Genomic DNA, 18,912 nt, shown 5'->3' with positions numbered 1-18,912 from the left:
TTGGAAGCTGGAGGAAACTCTGACAGGAAGAGGTCTGGCAGACCCAAAGCCACAACAGAATCAGAAGACAAGTTTCTGAGAGTCAACAGCTTGCGTGATAGGTGGCTCACAGGACAACAGCTTCAAGCACAGCTTAACCCTGGTCGAAGTAAGCGAGTCTCAGTTTCAATTTTGAAAAGAAGACTTCGAGCTGCAGGTTTGACAGGTCGAGTGGCAGTAAGAAAGCTATTGCTAAGATGGCAAAATAAGAAAAAGAGGCAAAATTGATGAATTGAATCAAAATTTGATGAATTGAACCGATGAATCAAAATTTGAAATCTTTGGTTCATCAAGCAGGGTTTTTGTATGCCGTCGAATAGGCGAAAGGATGGTTCCTCAGTGTGTCACACCAACTGTCAAACATGGAGGAGGAAGCCTGATGGTCTGGAGCTCTTTTGCTGGATCCAGAGTCGGCGACTTGCACAGAGTGACTGGCATCCTGAACCAAAGGGGCTACCACAGCATTTTGCAGCACCATGCAATACCCTCTGGTATAGGCCTAGTTGGTCAGGGGTTCATCCTACAGCAAGATAATGACCCTAAACGCACCTCCAGGCTATGTCAAAACTTCCTTCGAGGAAAAGAACAAGACGGTAGGCTTCAAATCATGGAATGGCCAGCACAGTCTCCAGACTTAAACCCCATCGAGCTGGTTTGGGATGAACTGGACAGAAGAGTGAAAGCAAAGCAACCTACAAGTGCAACACATTTGTGGGAACTTCTGCAACAGAGTTGGGAAGAACTTCCCGAACAATATTTGATTTCCATTGTAGAAAGAATGCCACGAGTGTGTTCGTCGGTTATATCTGCAAAATGTGGCGACTTTGCTGAGTCAAAAATTTAAATTAAATTTTGTTAAACAAAATGAATCTCTGATTTATTTTTTATCTCCAATTGTTTATTTGTTCTCTACTTAATCTCAGAGTACATTGAGACATTAAACTGCGTAAATTTCACAAAAACGGGAAAAATTTAGGTATTCTAAAACTTTTGATCTGTAGTGTATCTAATAAAGAAGGTATACTAAAGAAGTGTGCATAAGATATCTTAATGTGTATGAAGGTATCCTAGGTATCTGATGAAGAAGGTATCCTAAAGAGGCATGCATAAGAAGGTATCCGGTATCCTAATGTGTATGAAGGTATCCTAGGTATCTAATGAAGAAGGTATCCTAAAGAGGCATGCATAAGGTATCCTAATGTGTATGAAGGTATCCTAGGTATCTAATAAAGAAGGTATCCTAAAGAGGCATGCATAAAGAAGGTATCCTAATGTGTATGAAGGTATCCTAGGTATTTAATGAAGAAGGTATCCTAAAGAAGCATGCATTAGGTATCCTCATGTGTATGAAGGTATCCTTGGTGTCTAATGAAGAAGGTATCCTAAAGAAGCATGCATAAGGTATCCTAACGTGTATGAAGGTATCCTAGGTATTTAATGAAGAAGGTATCCTAAAGAAGCATGCATAATGTATCCTAATGTGTATGAAGGTATCCTTGGTGTCTAATGAAGAAGGTATCCTAAAGAAGCATGCATAAGGTATCCTAACGTGTGCAATCTACACAAATCTGCCATGTATGTCAGCTCGGATGCGGTGCAGGGCAGGCTGGTATTCTGCAGCGGCCTCATGTTGTGGCCAAACCAAGGCTCGGAGGTGTTTGGGGAATGGCTGGAAGAGCTGCTCGACTTTGCATCTTCCTTGCACTCTCTGACAGCAGATGTGGCAGTGTGCGCTTGCTTGGCTGCACTTGTACTTTATGCAGGTATTTCGGAAGATGCGCATCAACATGAACACAGTGATTGGAAGAAATGAATGTCAGAGTGACATCGTAAAATCACGTGATATAAAATGGTTATTGCCTTGTGAAAGTTTCACGATTGTTTATTGTGTGTGGGGAGGTTAGTTTACAAAGTTTAATCTCCAAAAATGTCACACTGATGACCCCACTCATCCACTGGGTGAATGACAGAAATACCTCTTGTTTTGCAGACGTTGAACACAAAATGGTAGCAAAATGTGTAATCCCCTTTGTAGAACAGTGTGCCCTGTATACATTTTGAGTAAGATTGGTGTTTACTTCCCCAAATTTATTTGACAACTTACAGCACAGTTCTGCAATTATGCTCTGGAAAGATGGTGAACTAATAGTGACAGCGCTTGTCTGGAATTCTCAAGGTTGTGAGTTCAATTTTGGCTGAATGGCACCAATATAAAAGATTAAGGATTTGCATTTCTCCAAACTGAGGTAGTCCAGAAAGGTCACCATATTGCTATCCGACTGTTGATAAAAACCAGCATGCTCCTGAATGCCCATCAAGGAAGGTGATAGAGACAGAATGGAAATATTCTGCCTTTCTCTCACCTTCTCTGATCTACAGGTCCTTTCTGCATCTGGTTTCTGTCCACACTTTGTGGTTGCTTCTTAATGCCTTCAGAGTTAGGGTATGGGTTCGAAGTTCAAATCATGTCGTGGGTAGTAACAGATATCGTGGTCACCTGTGGAATATCACACTTGCAAAAATCGAAGGAGTATATTCCATGTCATGGTGAACTGACACATACAAGCAATAGAGCTTGTGAAGAAACATCTGTTTGCATTGAGAGTGTGAAAACAAGTTGTTGTCAAATCTTGGTTTACATAAAGTGTGTAACCTTCCCGAACTTTACATTCAAAAATAAATTGGAATTAAATGAAAATTGTGTACAAGAGGAAGGTGCTGCATTCCTGGAGGGTTAACGTACTGCTTTATTGGATGTCAGGAGATGGAGTTGCATCTTTCACTACTCCTCTTTTATTGGGTATGTTGATCTGGTTGTTGTATAGCCCAAGACAATTCTCTTAAATGAGCCTGCGGCACAGAGACAGCCAATCGATCTCGCAGGAATAACCCAGAAACCCCCCACATCCAGGATGGTGTACCCCCACCTTCACAAAATCAGTGCCACGGTAGATATATATATATATATATATATAGAGAGAGAGAGAGAGAGAGAGAGAGAGAGAGAGAGAGAGAGACTTTTGTATCTTTTTATTATAAAAATAGAAAAGAAAACCCCCAAATAGGGGTCACATTCTCATTTCAAGGAGAAAAACAGACAAAAAAAAATTAATACAGTAAAATTATGCACAAAACATTTCACAAAACAATAAACGTTTCTCCAGGATTTTACAAATGACATCTTTCACACACCATTTGGCCTCAAACTGTGGCAGCCTTCCTGTTATGGAAAAAAAAGCAAAGTCCAACTTTACACGGCTCGGCACAAGATTTTTAAACAAGAACAATGCATTTTCCTCATTAGCTCCAAGATCATCAACTTTTCTTTTTCTTGATTTATACACTGCCATTTTTGCCTGTGCAAGCAGGAAATTACCCAACACATCATTCAAATTCTTGTGTAAGATGTCTAAGCCATAAATGAAAACACAAGTGTTGAAAACCAAACCAATCCTGCCAAAACAATTCTTTCGAAAAATAAATAAAGGAGCCAACCATTGACATTCAACATAAATATGAAAGAGGTTTTCAGGCCTTTTACAAAAGGGCATTCATCTGCCAGGAGACTTGAGAAGTGGTGCAGCAAGTGGTTAGAAGGGAGGATCCAGTGTGCAAGTCTCCATTGGAGGTCGCCATGTCGTGGCGGCACAGGAAGATGATAGAATCCTTTCCAATTAGGAAAATATGGGGGGGAACAAGGTAAGAGGTCTCTCCATCGAACCCTCCGCTGTGTCATTTGCCCTTGCAAAAGAAAACTTACGCAACCCAAATAGAGGTCTTTTTGTTTAGGAAAACCATTGAATCCTATGCTAAAGGAGGTACAAGGAGGAGAGTTGGCAAGAGAAAACTTGCAAATAAGTTCAGGAAAGGTAGCAGGAGAAGCACCTTGTTCGTCCTCTGCTTGGACTTGCTCCCAATTAGGTGCAAGCTGTGCATAGGTATGAAGCACACAGCGTAATATGCGTGCCACAACTCTGGAGGATCGCACGCCAACCAGGCTTGCCAGTACATCAGCTCCAATCCAACTGCCATTTGGGCTTAAAAGATCGGCGACCGATTTTATGTTCTTCACGACAAAGCATTGAACGAGACACCTATCAGCAGGCATATCATGGAAAATTGAATTGCAAAACAAAGGCTCCATCAAGAACATTTGCTTTGTGTACGAATGCGTGGCTCTTGTTGTCGTTAGAGCTCGCCATGCATTTAGTACACTCTGATAAAACCTAGAGAGGGGAGACATATCAAGATGCGAGAGATCCATCAAGAATATAGCGTGGTCATAGCCTAGTCTCCCCGCCTGCTGCAAAAGGCGACGAGCGACGTTAAGCCAAGGTGGAGAGGGGTGCATGTACAGCATGCGTAGAGCAGCCGAAAGTCGAAAGGCCATTAACCGGCTCTTTATGTCAACCAGGCCTTGGCCTCCATCGGTCAGTGGCAAGCTGAGGACCTCGGGTCGCAACCAGTGCTTTCCATCCCAGAAGAAAGACACAAAGCACTTCTGGAGCTGATGAAGCAACACTACCGGAGGATGCAGCACAAAGAACCTGGTCAGTGGCAAGCTGAGGACCTCGGGTCGCAACCAGTGCTTTCCATCCCAGAAGAAAGACACAAAGAACTTCTGGAGCTGTTGAAGCAACACTACCGGAGGGTGCAGCACAAAGAACCTGTGCCATAGGGTAGAGGCCACCAAACTGTTGATCACCAAGACCCTTCCACGATAAGACAGTTGTGTTATCAGATTTCTCCATTTTTGCAGTTTTCCTTCAACAAAATCCGACAGACCAGCCCAATTCTTTGCTAATGTGGCGTCATTACCCAAGAACACTCCAAGGTATTTCACGCCATCAGTGGCCCATGCAAGAGGAGCAGGAAGTCTTGGTGCCAAGTGACATGATGGACCAAGCCAAAAGGTGCTCGTTTTGTCCCAATTCACTTTGGCTGAACAAGCCTTTTCAAACACAGATAGACAATAACGGACAACGTTAATGTCATTGAGGTTCCGCACAAAGACACACACATCATCGGCATATGCCAGCACCTTAATGGGCCGTTCAAGATGAGAAAACCCAACCCCGGTTAGTCTAGCATGCAAATAAACCAGTAAGGGTTCGATGGAGAGAGCATAGAGCAAGCCAGAGAGGGGCAACCTTGTCGAATTCCCCTGTTAACAGGCAAGGGTGTAACAAGTTCATTGTTTATCTTAAGCACACTAGAAATATTGTTCTACAGCATCCTAATATAAGAATTGAAGGTCGGACCAAATCCAAACCGTTCAAGCACTTTGAAGAGGTACCGATTATCGTCGCGGTCAAAGGCCTTCTCCTGATCAAGGAGAAGAAGTCCCAAATCTGTGGGGTTTTCTTTGCACAGTTCAATCATGTCTCTTACGAGGGAGATGTTGTCATAGATGGAGCGTTTGGGTGCACAATAGCATTGGTCTTCTTTCAACAATGAGGATAGATGAGGAGTAAGTCGCGATGCCAGGGCTTTCGAGAATAACTTATAGTCTGTGCAGTGTGCATAGCAAAGAGATTGGGCGCCAGTTTTGAATATAGAGCAAGTCTCCTTTCTTTGGAATGAGGGTGAGAATAGCCCGTCGACAACTCTGAGGGAGCTCTCCAAGCTGGCAGCTTGCGTTCAAGGTGTTGAGGAGTTCGGGACCCAGTAGATGCCAGAATTTCTTATAAAATTCAGTTGGAAGTCCGTCCAATCCAGGCGCTTTCCCAACAGCAAGGCTGTGAAAAGAGGCGCCAAGTTCGTCCAAGGTAATGGGCCCCTCCAGGTGGGAACGTCCACCCTCACACAACACTGGCAGGCCTACGGAGATAGAGGCGACACTGACAGGATTTATTTGCTCCATCGAGTATATTTTAGAGAAATATTCCTTTGTGAAAAGTTTGATAACTGATTGGTTGAAGGTGATGGATGAGTCTGCCAAACGCAGTTGCGAACGCTGTTTGTTCCGAAGGCGTTTCTCTAAAGAAAAAAAATACTTAGTTGGTATGTCTGTCTCGTTAAGGTGCTGCACCCTCATCCGAACTAAGGCACCACGTGCATTCCTCTCAGTTATTTCTTTCAATGAAGACTGTTTTTCGGTTGAGGCTCTTTGCACATTATTATTTTGTCCTGTGGCCCTCTGAAGATGTAAAATCTCCGATTGCAATAATTTCCTCGCTTCATAATCAGCCCTTTTTGAGAAGCTCTGGTATTGTTGGCAGAAACCTTTGATTTGGGTTTTTACTAAATCCCACCACACCAGTGGGTTACCATAGTAAGGGCATTTTATGAGATATTTCACAAATCTGTTAACTAAATTGTTACCAAAAAATTTCTTCACCAATATGTTTGTAAAGGTGTGTAATAACATGTGTTAAAATGTTGAAGTTCAACTCCCGTGGGAAACCCAGAAAAAAAGCTGTTGAATTCAGGCACCGAAAAATTATTTTCGAGAATTTTTATTTTTTTTAATCGGCCCTTAAGTAACTTATGAGGGGTCAAATAAGGGTTTTTCATGATTCTGAGTTGATTGTTAACATTTATATTTTCACTTTTACATTTACACACAAAGTAGCTTTTATTTCACATACATATATAATACTCAAGAGTTATTTCTCATTCACAATGTCAGAAGTTTCAACAGTCATTGTCTATGTCTTCTTCAGACTCAACAACATCATGACTGCAGTTTCTGCATGTAATGCCATTACAGACTCCACAGGCCGAGATGCACGTGACCCCATTCTTCTTGCAGCTGCATCGCCGGTTGCTGCAATCTCCATGACAATTACAGCTCGTGAACTGCAATAGCTCCTCAGGAGCCGTGGGGTCCAGTGTCCAGGTCCATTAGGGTCTCCTTCAATAACTGGGAGGAACTCGATCTGTGTGCTCTGCTTTGCATCATTAGCATGGATTCTCTTCATCCAGCCATTCCAGTTGGAGTGTGGGAACTCAGGATCGTTGGCTTTGATCACCCACCCCGCTGCCCAGAGTGTGTCACCTGGAGTGAGGAGTGGCTGATCATGAGCCAGGGAGGAGGAAAGCTCAGCGAGGGGGAGAAACATGATCGCGTTCGTTCCTATCTGTTTCCTGTTCGTAAATGGAATAATCTTTACTTCAGTTCCTCTCAGGATCTTAGCTTTGTCGAGTGCCTTCAACTTCACCCGGGGGAAAGCTGCTGTTGTCTGTGGATCTGGCAAAGGTGGTGCCGGAGAGGTGACTTTGATCCAACCCATTGAGTGAAAGGGAGTGTTTCCGTGAATAGAGACAATGTTTAAATCTATATTGTCTCCAACAAACTGAGTGACTGCATTGTTTGTTTCCCCAACCTCCATAAAGACCACCTGATCATTACTTGACAATTCACTTTCACTGGCTGGCACTTTGGCTGTCATCACTGATTGATCCTCAAGCGCAGCATCAACCGCAACCTCATCATTGATCTGTTCATCGGTTTCCTCCACAATGGTGTCAAGAGTGCCAGAAGTATCTGGAACATCATCTCCACTCCTACTATTAAGGAAGCAGTATTTGTAGTTTTGTGTCTCCGTGTAAGACTCAGTGTATCCCAGCCGGTGGAACTTGTTGAGCATCCATTTTGACCCAAATCTATGATCAAGTTGTATGGCAAGCCCCATTTGGTGTGGCAATACTCCAGACCAAGGTCGACAGGCCTTAATAAAATTCTGCCCCCAAACGGCAACTCTTTCGTCTGTCTTAACAATCGGTCTCAAGAACATCTGAAGGCTTGCAGGAACAAGTGTCAGCTGACTATCGATGTCAGTCATACTGTGTGTGGTGGGGTATGACTTTGGACCTAAATCAATCAAGGCAATATCATTGGATATGAACTTGAGTGCCGTCTTTATGATCTGAGTCTTCTCATCTCCATGGTCAAGATTAGCATGATGCACTCGCAGAATATTGTCGGTGCCATCTTTGAGACAGAGTACATCTGCCCTTCTTTCCTGTGTTGTGAAATACAAGGTGTCTTCGTATTTCTCTAGAAGTTTTATCTTTAGCCAATGCTTTGAATAAGAAAGGCTCTTCTCTGGTGACTGATCAAACTCCTGCAGCTTTTCATGGACTTGGTCCATGTTCATTACCCCATGCTCTAATTCTGAGGATAACCATTCACAGAATTCAATAAAAACTGCCTCTCGCTCCTCATCAATACTCCTCTGTCCTCTCTTCCTTTTTCCTTCCTCATCAGTCTTGGACAAACTGTCACCTCTCCCAAACATAAGTTTGCATCGCAAATGGTACAGTGTTTCTTCTGCTACCAAGTCGTTGATCCCTTCCAGGCGTCCAGTGACTTCAGTGCCCCAGTCATCCCCGCGACTCCGTGCTGTCTTCAGCAAGCTTGCCTTCAGTGTATCTGCAGTCAAATTATCTGGCACTCTGTATTTCTTTCTAGCTTGTGCTGGATTATTTTTGTAGAGCTGGGCTGGTTGGTTGCAAAGAATGCATACATCCTTATACAGGAGGTCAACTGACTGTGATCTTCTAGAACTGCAGCCAGTTGATGAACTGAACTCACAAGTAGTGCGTCTTCTCTTCAACTTTGATGACTCTTTCTCTGCCTTTGATGCTTGAGCTGACTTCTTGGTGGTTGCAACAAAGTTGTTGTACAGATCATTTTTACACTTCTGGTGGTACCTCAGTTTTCCTTCCTTTTGAGCCTCCTTCATACGTTCCACAACAGTAACATTTTCGACAGTTTCTGCTTGTTTCAATAAAGTTGAGTATCCCTTTGGAGTTGCCTGTATGAGCCTTTCAGCTGGTGTATCCGAGCATGCACAGATGAAGCAATTGAGCACAGGTGGAGTAACGTCTTCATCCATATTGCTAGACTCCATGTCCTGCAAAGTAGAAAATGAGATATATTTAGAAATTATTTTTCCACAAAGGAGTGTCTGTGGTGAAATATAAATGTTAACAATCAACTCAGAATCATGAAAAACCCTTATTTGACCCCTCATAAGTTACTTAAGGGCCGATTTAAAAAAATAAAAATTCTCGAAAATAATTTTTCGGTACCCGAATTCAACAGCTTTTTTTCTGGGTTTCCCACGGGAGTTGACCTTCAACATTTTAACACATGTTATTACACACCTTTACAAACATATTGGTGAAGAAATGTTTTGGTAACAATTTAGTTAACAGATTTTCATATGTTTCCCTTACTACCAGAACAGCTTAACTTCCGTTCCAAGAGATCTGTCCAGAAAGATTCAAAAGCCTGAATAAAATTGAAGTCTTCTATTAAACTATTGTTGAATTTCCAGTGAGAACTCCCTGGACACGGTTTAGAGAGTTGAACGAATGCTCGAGCTAGGGAGTGATCGAAGAAACCGGAAGGCACGATGTCAGATTTGCAAACTCCATGTAACAGGTGAGAATTTACATAAATGCGATCAAGCCTCGCAAGTGAGATGTGGTTGTTGGAACAACGACACCATGTATAGGATTGTTCAGAAGGGTGTTGCAAGCACCAGACATCATGGAGATTATATTTTGCAATGATATTCGCAAAACGTTTTGCGGTACATGGTTGAGGTTCCGGCCCGTTTCGGTCGCATGAGGCATTAACAGTGCAGTTAAAGTCGCCACCAATAATTAGACAAGTCTGCAGATCCAGTGTTTGGAGGAAATTTCTCAGTTCAGCAAAGAAGGAGATCCGCTCACCATTTTTGCTTGGAGCGTACACATTAAGGATTGTAAACTTGACCTGATTGAGATAGAAGGTCACAGAGGCAAGATGGCCATCAATGATATTCACAAATTGAAGCGAGGATGGTTGGAAATGTTTCCCTAAGACAAACATGACTCCTGCCTTAGACGAGGAGCTGTTACTAAAGAAACACTCCTTATCCATAATGAGCCGCCACTGGGCCTGAACAGATCTGACGGCATGGGTCTCCTGCAACAAAGCTATGTCGAGACCGTTTGCGTTTATCAGCTGCTTGATCTGGATCTGGCGGAGTGAACTTCCACCACCATTGACATTTACTGTTCCAATCTTGAAACTCACCATGAGTTAACTTAGAGTCTTTTTCGCCTTGGCGATCAATTTTCTTAAACGGTGACAATGTGTCTGACGAAAGTTGAATGAGTCAGGCCTGCGTATAATAGCCTGAGCACACTCAAGGAAGGACGGTAAATCTGGAAAGTACTCTGTTAGGTTTATACTGTGTTTCCTGTATGTATTTTGCAAAAAAAAAGTCTTATTTGCTCAGGGGAAGTAGGACCTAGACTGGTAAGCTTCTCCATTACCTCCAGCTGGCTGTTTGCTTCCTCCAGGTCAGATTCGTCAGAGTCAGTTTTAATTTCCGAATCACACAAGCTTGTATAGTCCTGCATGTCAATACTGTCATCAATATTGGCATACGGACCTGCACTAGTTGTAACATCTGTGTGGAACATTGCTTTGTGGAATAACAGCAATAATCTGTGGATTTGGTGAAACAGAAACAGCATCAGCAGATGCAGCGATGTTGCTTCCCCCGACTGCAACAACCTCTGATGGTGTGGCGGTATCCAGCACAATAGGAGTCTCTTGCAAAACATTGATTCCTGCGATTCCAGCTTCACCAGGTGATGAAGTGAGAGCAGTAACTGGGACAGTTTCGCTATTTTCTGCTGACAGGAATTCAGCATCATCATGCTTAGGATTAACATTTTCCAAAGTGACAGCAGGTTCATCACCAGTGGCCTCGGCAGGTTCATCACCAGTGGTCTCGGCAGGTTCATCACCAGTGGTCTCAGCAGGTTCATCACCAGTGGTTTCGGCAGGTTCATCACCAGTGGTCTTGGCAGGTTCATCACCAGTGGTCTCGGCAGGTTCATCACCAGTGGTCTCGGCAGGTTCATCACCAGTGGTCTCGGCAGGTTCATCACCAGTGGTCTCGGCAGGTTCATCACCAGTGGTCTCGGCAGGTTCATCAACAGTGGTTTCGGCAGGTTCATCACCAGTGGTTTCGGCAGGTTCATCACCAGTGGTCTCGGCAGGTTCATCACCAGTGGTCTCAGCAGGTTCATCACCAGTGGTCTCAGCAAAATCATCAGAGGACTTTCCAATAGCCGAGTCCATAACAGGTGAGACGATTCCATTTGATTTGTTAACAGGTAAACCAGTCCCTGCAGGTGGAACGTCTATGTCCTCACATGAAAGGGGGCCGAACTTGTTCGCTGTAGGTACAGGGTTTGTCCCAGGTAAGCCTTGTAGAGTGGCATCGGTCACGACTGGGGGGGTGTTACCGACAGGTTGCTTATTGTTAAATGCTACCTTTTTCTGAGTTAAATGACCCTCGGGAAAGGTCTTTCTCTTCCTTGACGGAACAATGGTGAAACCATCCCCGACGTTCGTTGTGCTGTTTGGATCATCGGGATGGGAAGGCTGAGCGTCATTGCCGGGCATGGAAAATGTTCCCTTAACAGCCGAAGCTAAAGATAAAGAGGAGGAATCCTTGTTGTTTACACGGTTTGTCCCATCGTTCGACGAAGCTGCTTTTGGGCAAGAGCGTTTCAGGTGTCCGAATTTACCACATTCAAAAAATTTCAAGGTGTCAGTGGTTACGTATAATTGGTAATCATGATTATCAATTTTGAATTTTAAAACAATGTTCAGCGTTCTTTCGACGTTAGAAGGAGGAAGTACAAGATAAGCTTGTCTCCTGAAAGACATCACATGTTTAGCCCGGTCGTCCTGGCAACGTAAAGGTAACATAGTGACATGCGAAACCACAGTACCATGACGAGATAGTTCGGAGACCAGTCTCTCATTCTTCAGGAATGGAGGACAGTTCGAGATGATGACTTTAACGGCTGGAGTGTCGAGAGGGGACACGAGTACGAAATGTCCATCATCTGTCGATAGTCCAGTCGATACCATCTCGTGAACCAGTTCAGCCTCGAATACGAAAATAACGACACGTTTGTTCATTCGCGAGGCCGCACGAACTTTATCAATACCGATTATGTTGCCGACAGCAATAACGAGGTCCTCGACGCTGACATCGTTCGGCGTGACACAAATGACGCCATGTCTATGCGTTAACGCTTAATATGCCGCGAAAACGAAGTCATAACTTACGAGGGTGGGGGGGGGGGGGAAGGGACAAGAGACGGGGGGGGGGAGGGACAAGAGACGGGGGGGGGGGAGAAGGGACAAGAGACGGGGGGGGGGAGAAGGGACAAGAGACGAGGGTGGGAGGGGAGAAGGAACAAGGGACGAGGTTGGGGGGGGGGGGGGGGAAGGGACGAGGGACGAGGATGGGGGGGGACGAGGGACGAGGATGGGGGGGGGGGACAAGGGACGAGGATGGGGGGGGGGACGAGGGACGAGGATGGGGGGGGGACAAGGGACGAGGGTGGGGGGGACAAGAGACGAGGGTGGGGGGGACAAGGGACGAGGGTGGGGGGGACGAGGGTGGGGGGGGACGAGGGTAGGGGGGGGGGACAAGGGACGAGGGTGGGGGGGGGGACAAGGGACGAGGGTGGGGGGGGGGACAAGGGACGAGGGTGGGGGGGGGACGAGGGTGGGGGGGGGACAAGGGACGAGGGTGGGGGGGACGAGGGACGAGGGGCGGGGGGGACAAGGGACGAGGGTGGGGGGGACAAGGGACGAGGGTGGGGGGGACAAGGGACGAGGATGGGGGCGACAAGGGACGATGGTGGGGGGGGGGGACAAGGGACGAGGGTGGGGGGGCAAGGGACGAGGGCGGGGGGGGAAGTGACGAGGGTGGGGGGGAAAGTGACGAGGTTGGGGGGGACAAGGGACGAGGGTGGGGGGGACAAGGGACGAGGGTGGGGGGGGACAAGGGACGAGGGTGGGGGGGGGACAAGGGACGAGGGTGGGGGGGGGACAAGGGACGAGGGTGGGGGGGGACAAGGGACGAGGGCAGGGGGGGGAGGAGAAGGGACGAGGACGGGGGGGGGGGAGAAGGGACGATGGAGGGATGGGAGGAGGGTGAATATCGCTCTCTAACAGTGATTAATTAGTTACGAGCTGAGACAGATTTCAAAGGCGAAAACAAACAGCTGGTGAAGAAAAAAAACGATCAGCCGGAGGACGGGATGGGCCGCCGATTAATGTAAAAGTTATCCACAAACAGTTGCGGGCTCTCTTTCTCTCTCTCAGAAAAGGAAAGGAAACAAAGGACAGGAAGGAGTGAATATAAATACAAACGAGATAAGAAAAAGGAAACCGAGGAGGGAAAAGGGAGGCAGAAGGGGGTGGGGGAGGGGGGGGGACCGAAGCCCCGAAGTGTTGGGTCTGATCAAAGGGGAGGGGTTGGGGCACAAATGCAGAGTAAGGATGTGAAGATAAACGACCAGGGGGAAGGAAAAGGTGAGATACGACACGGAAAGGGACAAAAGAGTAGAACAGCAGAGCAGCTCGTACCTCACCACACATGCACAGCCCCCATCTTGCCACACCCAAACACACCGACAGCCAGCAGGGGGCGAGAGAGAGATAAAAGAGGGAAAGGGCCGTTCCATGGGACACTCTGACCATGACCGCATGCTGCCATGATGAATCCGGGCAGCAGGGAAGAATGGGGTACATTTGGTCCCCGACTTGCATTGGGGGGTACAACCACCAAGAAGAGGCACCCCCGATAGTTGTGTGTTGATCTGGTTGTTCTGTACGCAGTGTGGATGTGAGCAATCGCTTCGTATTTTTCACTAGAGTAGGTCTTTGATTAAGTGTATCCCGGGGCACAAAAATTCCATGTAGGGGTTGAGCACAGAGTTGAGTTTGCGTTTTCGGGACATTCCTGATTTATAACCTTTGGAGCAAACTCACGACCGACTATTGAAACTGATCTTCATTAAGATTTCTCTTGAAGCTCTCAGGTTCACAAAAACCGACAAAATAGGTGACAATGTCATTTCTCTCCATGTTATACTTAATGATACAACTCCCTCTTGTGGAATTACAGTGTAACAACACAAATTGACAAACGGCCTCTTTTTGGTACATCCCACAGATCAGAGTGGCCTCGAGGAACCAAAGCGTGTTGGCGAGATGTGGAAGCGAGCGCTTGCCTGTGTGAGGGAAGCGATGCCCGTGTGCAGTGAGACCTGCCTGCAACTTCCACCACCCTCCGTTATGGCACTGCTCAAACATCTGCAGAGCCAGTGCATGTCTGGCGCCCGACGCCTTCTCTACCTAAAACAATCTCAACCGTTACCTCTCCCAACTTGTCTCGAGCGTGTGTTATCTACCACGAAGCCCTGTTTGGACGATTTTTAATTGCTTACTTGCCAAATTCAAAAAGACCTCAATGTTTGTGAGCGACTCCAAATCGAGGCCACACTGTAACTAACGTTTGCTGTCCCCAACCTGAATATAAATTGTAAACATAGTGCTGTAGGCAGAGTGTTAATCGATGATTGTGCCATCCTTCGAAGCCGAGTTTCCATCTGCTGGCATTCCCAAGTGGCAATTAAAGATCCGACGTTGTTTTTTTTTTTGTTTTTTTTTGCAAGAGTAAGACATTGTGAGCTGATGTCATGGCCGTGGCCAACTTACTGCCATAAACCGTGCAATTGAGGCAACCTGTCCAGGGATGGTTCTCAGGCACAGAAACATTTATTGGGTGAACCAACACCTGGAAACAAGAGTGTGGTCAGTGATTGTTAACTTGATCATATCCTCAATGGGAGAGCAACCTTTCGAGAAAATTCATTCTTAGGCATGAAAATGTTCACGAATTGTTGTTTGCTGTGTTTATACCTTCTGACACGAGTACTGTATAATAGTAATAACAGTGATATGAATAATAACTAGAAAACATCTGAAAACAAAAAACCCGTCCACATCAGCTTTCTATTCAGACTTCTTCCGTACGGTATGCTAAACATGACGAAAACAGCTAAAAAACAAAAATTGGGTGATGATTTTAGGTGATCTTGACCTTTTGACCTCAAAGGAAATAGGCTTCAGTAACCGAATATGCAAACGCTGCTCAAATTTTAAGTCAATAGGATAAAAATTGGCAATTTTATGCATCCTTGACCTTTGACCTTTTGATCTAAAAATTAATCATCTTCTAGCTTTTGATTGGTGAACCAATTCAGTGACCCAATATGCAAATTCTTAAAATTGCAGGTCAATCGGGTGGAAATTGGCAATTTTATGCAACCTTGACCTTTGACCTTTTGATCTAAAAATTAATCCGCTTCTAGCTTTTGATTGATGAACCAATTCAGTGACCCAATATGCAAATTCTTAAAATTACAGGTCAATCGGGTGGAAATAGGCAATTTTATGCAACCTTGACCTTTGACCTTTTGATCTAAAAATTAATCAGCTTCTAGCTTTTGATTGGTGAACCAATTCAGTGACCCAATATGCAAATTCTTAAAATTGCAGGTCAATCGGGTGGAAATTGGCAATTTTATGCAACCTTGACCTTTGACCTTTTGATCTAAAAATTAATCAGCTTCTAGCTTTTGATTGATGAACCAATTCAGTGACCCAATATGCAAATTCTTAAAATTACAGGTCAATCGGGTGGAAATTGGCAATTTTATGCAACCTTGACCTTTGACCTTTTGATCTAAAAATTAATAATCTTCTAGCTTTTGATTGGTGAACCAATTCAGTGACCCAATATGCAAATTCTTAAAATTGCAGGTCAATCGGGTGGAAATTGGCAATTTTATGCAACCTTGACCTTTGACCTTTTGATCTAAAAATTAATCAGCTTCTAGCTTTTGATTGATGAACCAATTCAGTGACCCAATATGCAAATTCTTAAAATTGCAGGTCAATCGGGTGGAAATTGGCAATTTTATGCAACCTTGACCTTTGACCTTTTGATCTAAAAATTAATCAGCTTCTAGCTTTTGATTGGTGAACCAATTCAATGACGCAATATGCAAATTATTAAAATTTCAGGTAAACTGGATGAAAATTAACGATGTTATGTTACACTGACCTTTGACCTTTTGACCAAATTATTAATTTGACTTCTCCATATTGATATAATACAGCTATGTTGAAATTGATTACAAACCTCAAATGGTAAAAAAAAAAAAGAAGTTATGGCCCGGACAGACAGACAGACAGACACACATACATAAGTGATTGCAAAAGCCTCTCTCCCGCTGCACGGGGGACGGACGGGCTAATAATAATTTTCATACGAACACACAAGGACACACAAGGAACTTGGATGCAGGAGGAAGTCATTCGGCACATCAAGCCTGCAAGCTACATGTACACATGGAGATATAATAGTAACTTTGCATGATATCTGTACACTTCTTATTAAGGTTTTAGGGCATAGAATATTAGTGATCATCTTCGAGCTAATTCGCTCGAGTTCTTGAATAATTTTGGGTTTGAGAGTGAAGCATGCACTCTTTTTGGCACTTTGGATACCGATACTCTTCAGATTATTCGTTTTCTTTAATTTTGTTGTTCTCTCTTCATCTCTCCAGTTGAAGGAACCGGCTACGTCGACAAAACATACTGGGAAATTCGCTAAACTACATTTGTGTCTCAAATGGTGATTTCATATAAAACGATGTGAAGCACCTCCTCACTCACCACATTCAAAACATCACTCAAGACCCACCTGTTCAACGCTGCATTCAACATTCAACCCACAGCATTTAACCCCTGACTATCTCTTCTCCTTCTCCCTCCTTTTGCTTTAAATATTTCCCTATTGATTCTTGTCTTTTTGCAATTGTTGTTTTCATGTGTTGTTATGCATTATGTTTTGCACTCTGTCAAAGCGCCTTTGGGCTTCATGAAAAGCGCTATACAAAATAAATGAATTATTATTATTATTATAAGTATTAAATTAATTAATGATCACATGAGTAATTCTGAGTGGGTTCATTCTTAACATTAGTCTCCTTTTACCGACAACACAACTTACAATTCTGCTTTATTTTGATTTTCGGCAATAAACTTGAAATCGGTGGTGTTTTGCATCATCCAAACTATTCGATTGTGGAACAAATTTTGTTTGTGGTACTCTGCTTCATTTTCTACATAGCTAAACCTAAACGACAGCTAAACGGCAAACGGCAGTAGGTTTACAGACTAGCTTTGCCCCTTCCCCAACCCCAGGTTTCTGCAGGGTACACACAGTCCACCATCAACCGCCCCCCCCCCCCTCCTTCTGGTGAAACTACCTAAATAATCCAGCTCCAGGTCTTCAAGACCAACTGTTCACGACCATCATAGATCATCCCCGAGCCAAAACCATGATCTTTTCAACTCTCGTTAACTCCCCACTCCACCACCAATGGACGGAACCAAAATGAGACTGCTCTTGCACATTTTTGCAATGTGGTAATCACAACTACCAAGGTAGGTGAATTTCTGCCCAACCGTTTAGGATGAAATGGCGTGATGGACGGACATAAGGACGGACAGATAGACAGACACTCATCTGTTTACAATCCCCCCTCCCCCACCCCTTTCCCATTTTATTTCAAAAAGCATGGGAATGACATTGAAAGAAACAAACAGACCAAACCGGTTTTAAATAAACAAATTAAAAGGACTTCTGATGATCAAATCAGAAGATCATCAAATCAAATAAAATAAAATCCTTAAACGCAACAAACAACAAATTGTTTCAAGTGATGTGGTGATCAGTCCTTGCTTTACACACCAACTTACCAAGTTATAATACCATCTGCCATACCAATTTACCAAGTCAACAACTACCATTTTTGTCCCCCGTCGAACCGCGGAGCGAAAGGGGTACTATGGTTTTCCCCTCCGTCCGTGTGTGCGTGCGTCCATGCGTGTGTCCGTGCGTCCGTGCGTGTGTCCGTGCGTGCGTCCGTGAGTGCGTGCAAACGTGCGTGCGAACGTGCGTCCATGTGTGCGTAAGCGAAGGACCGAATTCTAATTTGGTGTGCGGGTGCAACCCACGTCAAAATCCAAGATGGCCGCCGCCATGTATGACTGACGCCATGTATGTATGTCTGAACATTGTGAGCGGAATATCTTGAAAAATAAGCGAAATACCAACTTCTAATCTGGTGTGTGGGTGTATCTAGGCATAACGAAGAAGGCTATTGAAAATTGGGTCGCCACGTCAAAATCCAAGATGGCCGCCACCATATATATGTCTGAACCTTGTGAGCGAAATATGTTGAAAAATAAACGAACTACTAACTTCTAATCTGGTGTTTGAGTGTATCTATGCATAAGGAAGAACGCTATTGAAAATTGGGTCGCCACGTCAAAATCCAAGATGGCCGCCGCCATGTATGTCTGAAAATTGTGAGCGGAATATCTTGAAAAATAAGCGAAGTACCAACTTCTAATCTGGTGTGTGGGTGTATCCAGGCATAAGGAAGAAAGCTATTGAAAATTGGGTCGCCACGTCAAAATCCAAGATGACTGCCACCATATATATGTCTGAACCTTGTGAGCGAAATATCTTGAAAAATAAGCAAAGTACCAACTTCTAATCTGGTGTGTGGGTGTATCTACACATAAGGGAGAACGCTATTGAAAATTGGGTCGCCACGTCAAAATCCAAGGTGGCCGCCTTGCGTCTTCCACTTTGTCAACTCACATCACTTCAACGATGGGGGACCTAGGCGTAACACTTATTATCTCAATAATCTACAACAGCGATCATCTTGTAACGGAGAAAGCATCTTGATTTAATCATTTTATTAGTATTGTTGTGGAAATGACTTCTACGGGTTAAATATGCATAATATTGTTGCGGTTTTGGCATAAAGGCAAACCCCCTATAGTTAATTGCATGACAACATGTTGCCTGCAGTAGTTAGTTATTTCATATTGAATGTAAAGATTCGCCCTTTCCCAATGTGTAGTAATAAAGACCAAATAATGCATTGAGATTAAGCAGGATGTCA

General features: G+C 44.3%; 1 protein-coding gene across 1 annotated transcript in view; it reads left to right on the top strand.

The window, feature by feature from the left end:
* The window catches only part of LOC144892736 (putative nuclear hormone receptor HR38), a 40,658-nt gene extending 26,359 nt beyond the window's left edge, over window positions 1-14,299 (top strand). The window contains exons 7-8 of the mRNA XM_078781064.1: window positions 1,555-1,802; window positions 14,034-14,299. Coding sequence (XP_078637190.1) covers window positions 1,555-1,802; window positions 14,034-14,299 — 514 coding nt within the window. The remainder of the gene's footprint in view (window positions 1-1,554; window positions 1,803-14,033) is intronic.
* Window positions 14,300-18,912: the final 4,613 nt, after the last annotated feature.

The sequence above is a fragment of the Myxine glutinosa genome, chromosome 6 (assembly GCF_964187855.1).
Source record: "Myxine glutinosa chromosome 6, kmMyxGlut1.1, whole genome shotgun sequence".
Classification (NCBI taxonomy): Eukaryota; Metazoa; Chordata; class Myxini; order Myxiniformes; family Myxinidae; genus Myxine; species Myxine glutinosa.
Note: the sequence above shows the minus strand (reverse complement) of the source record. Positions and strands in the feature narration are given on the sequence as shown.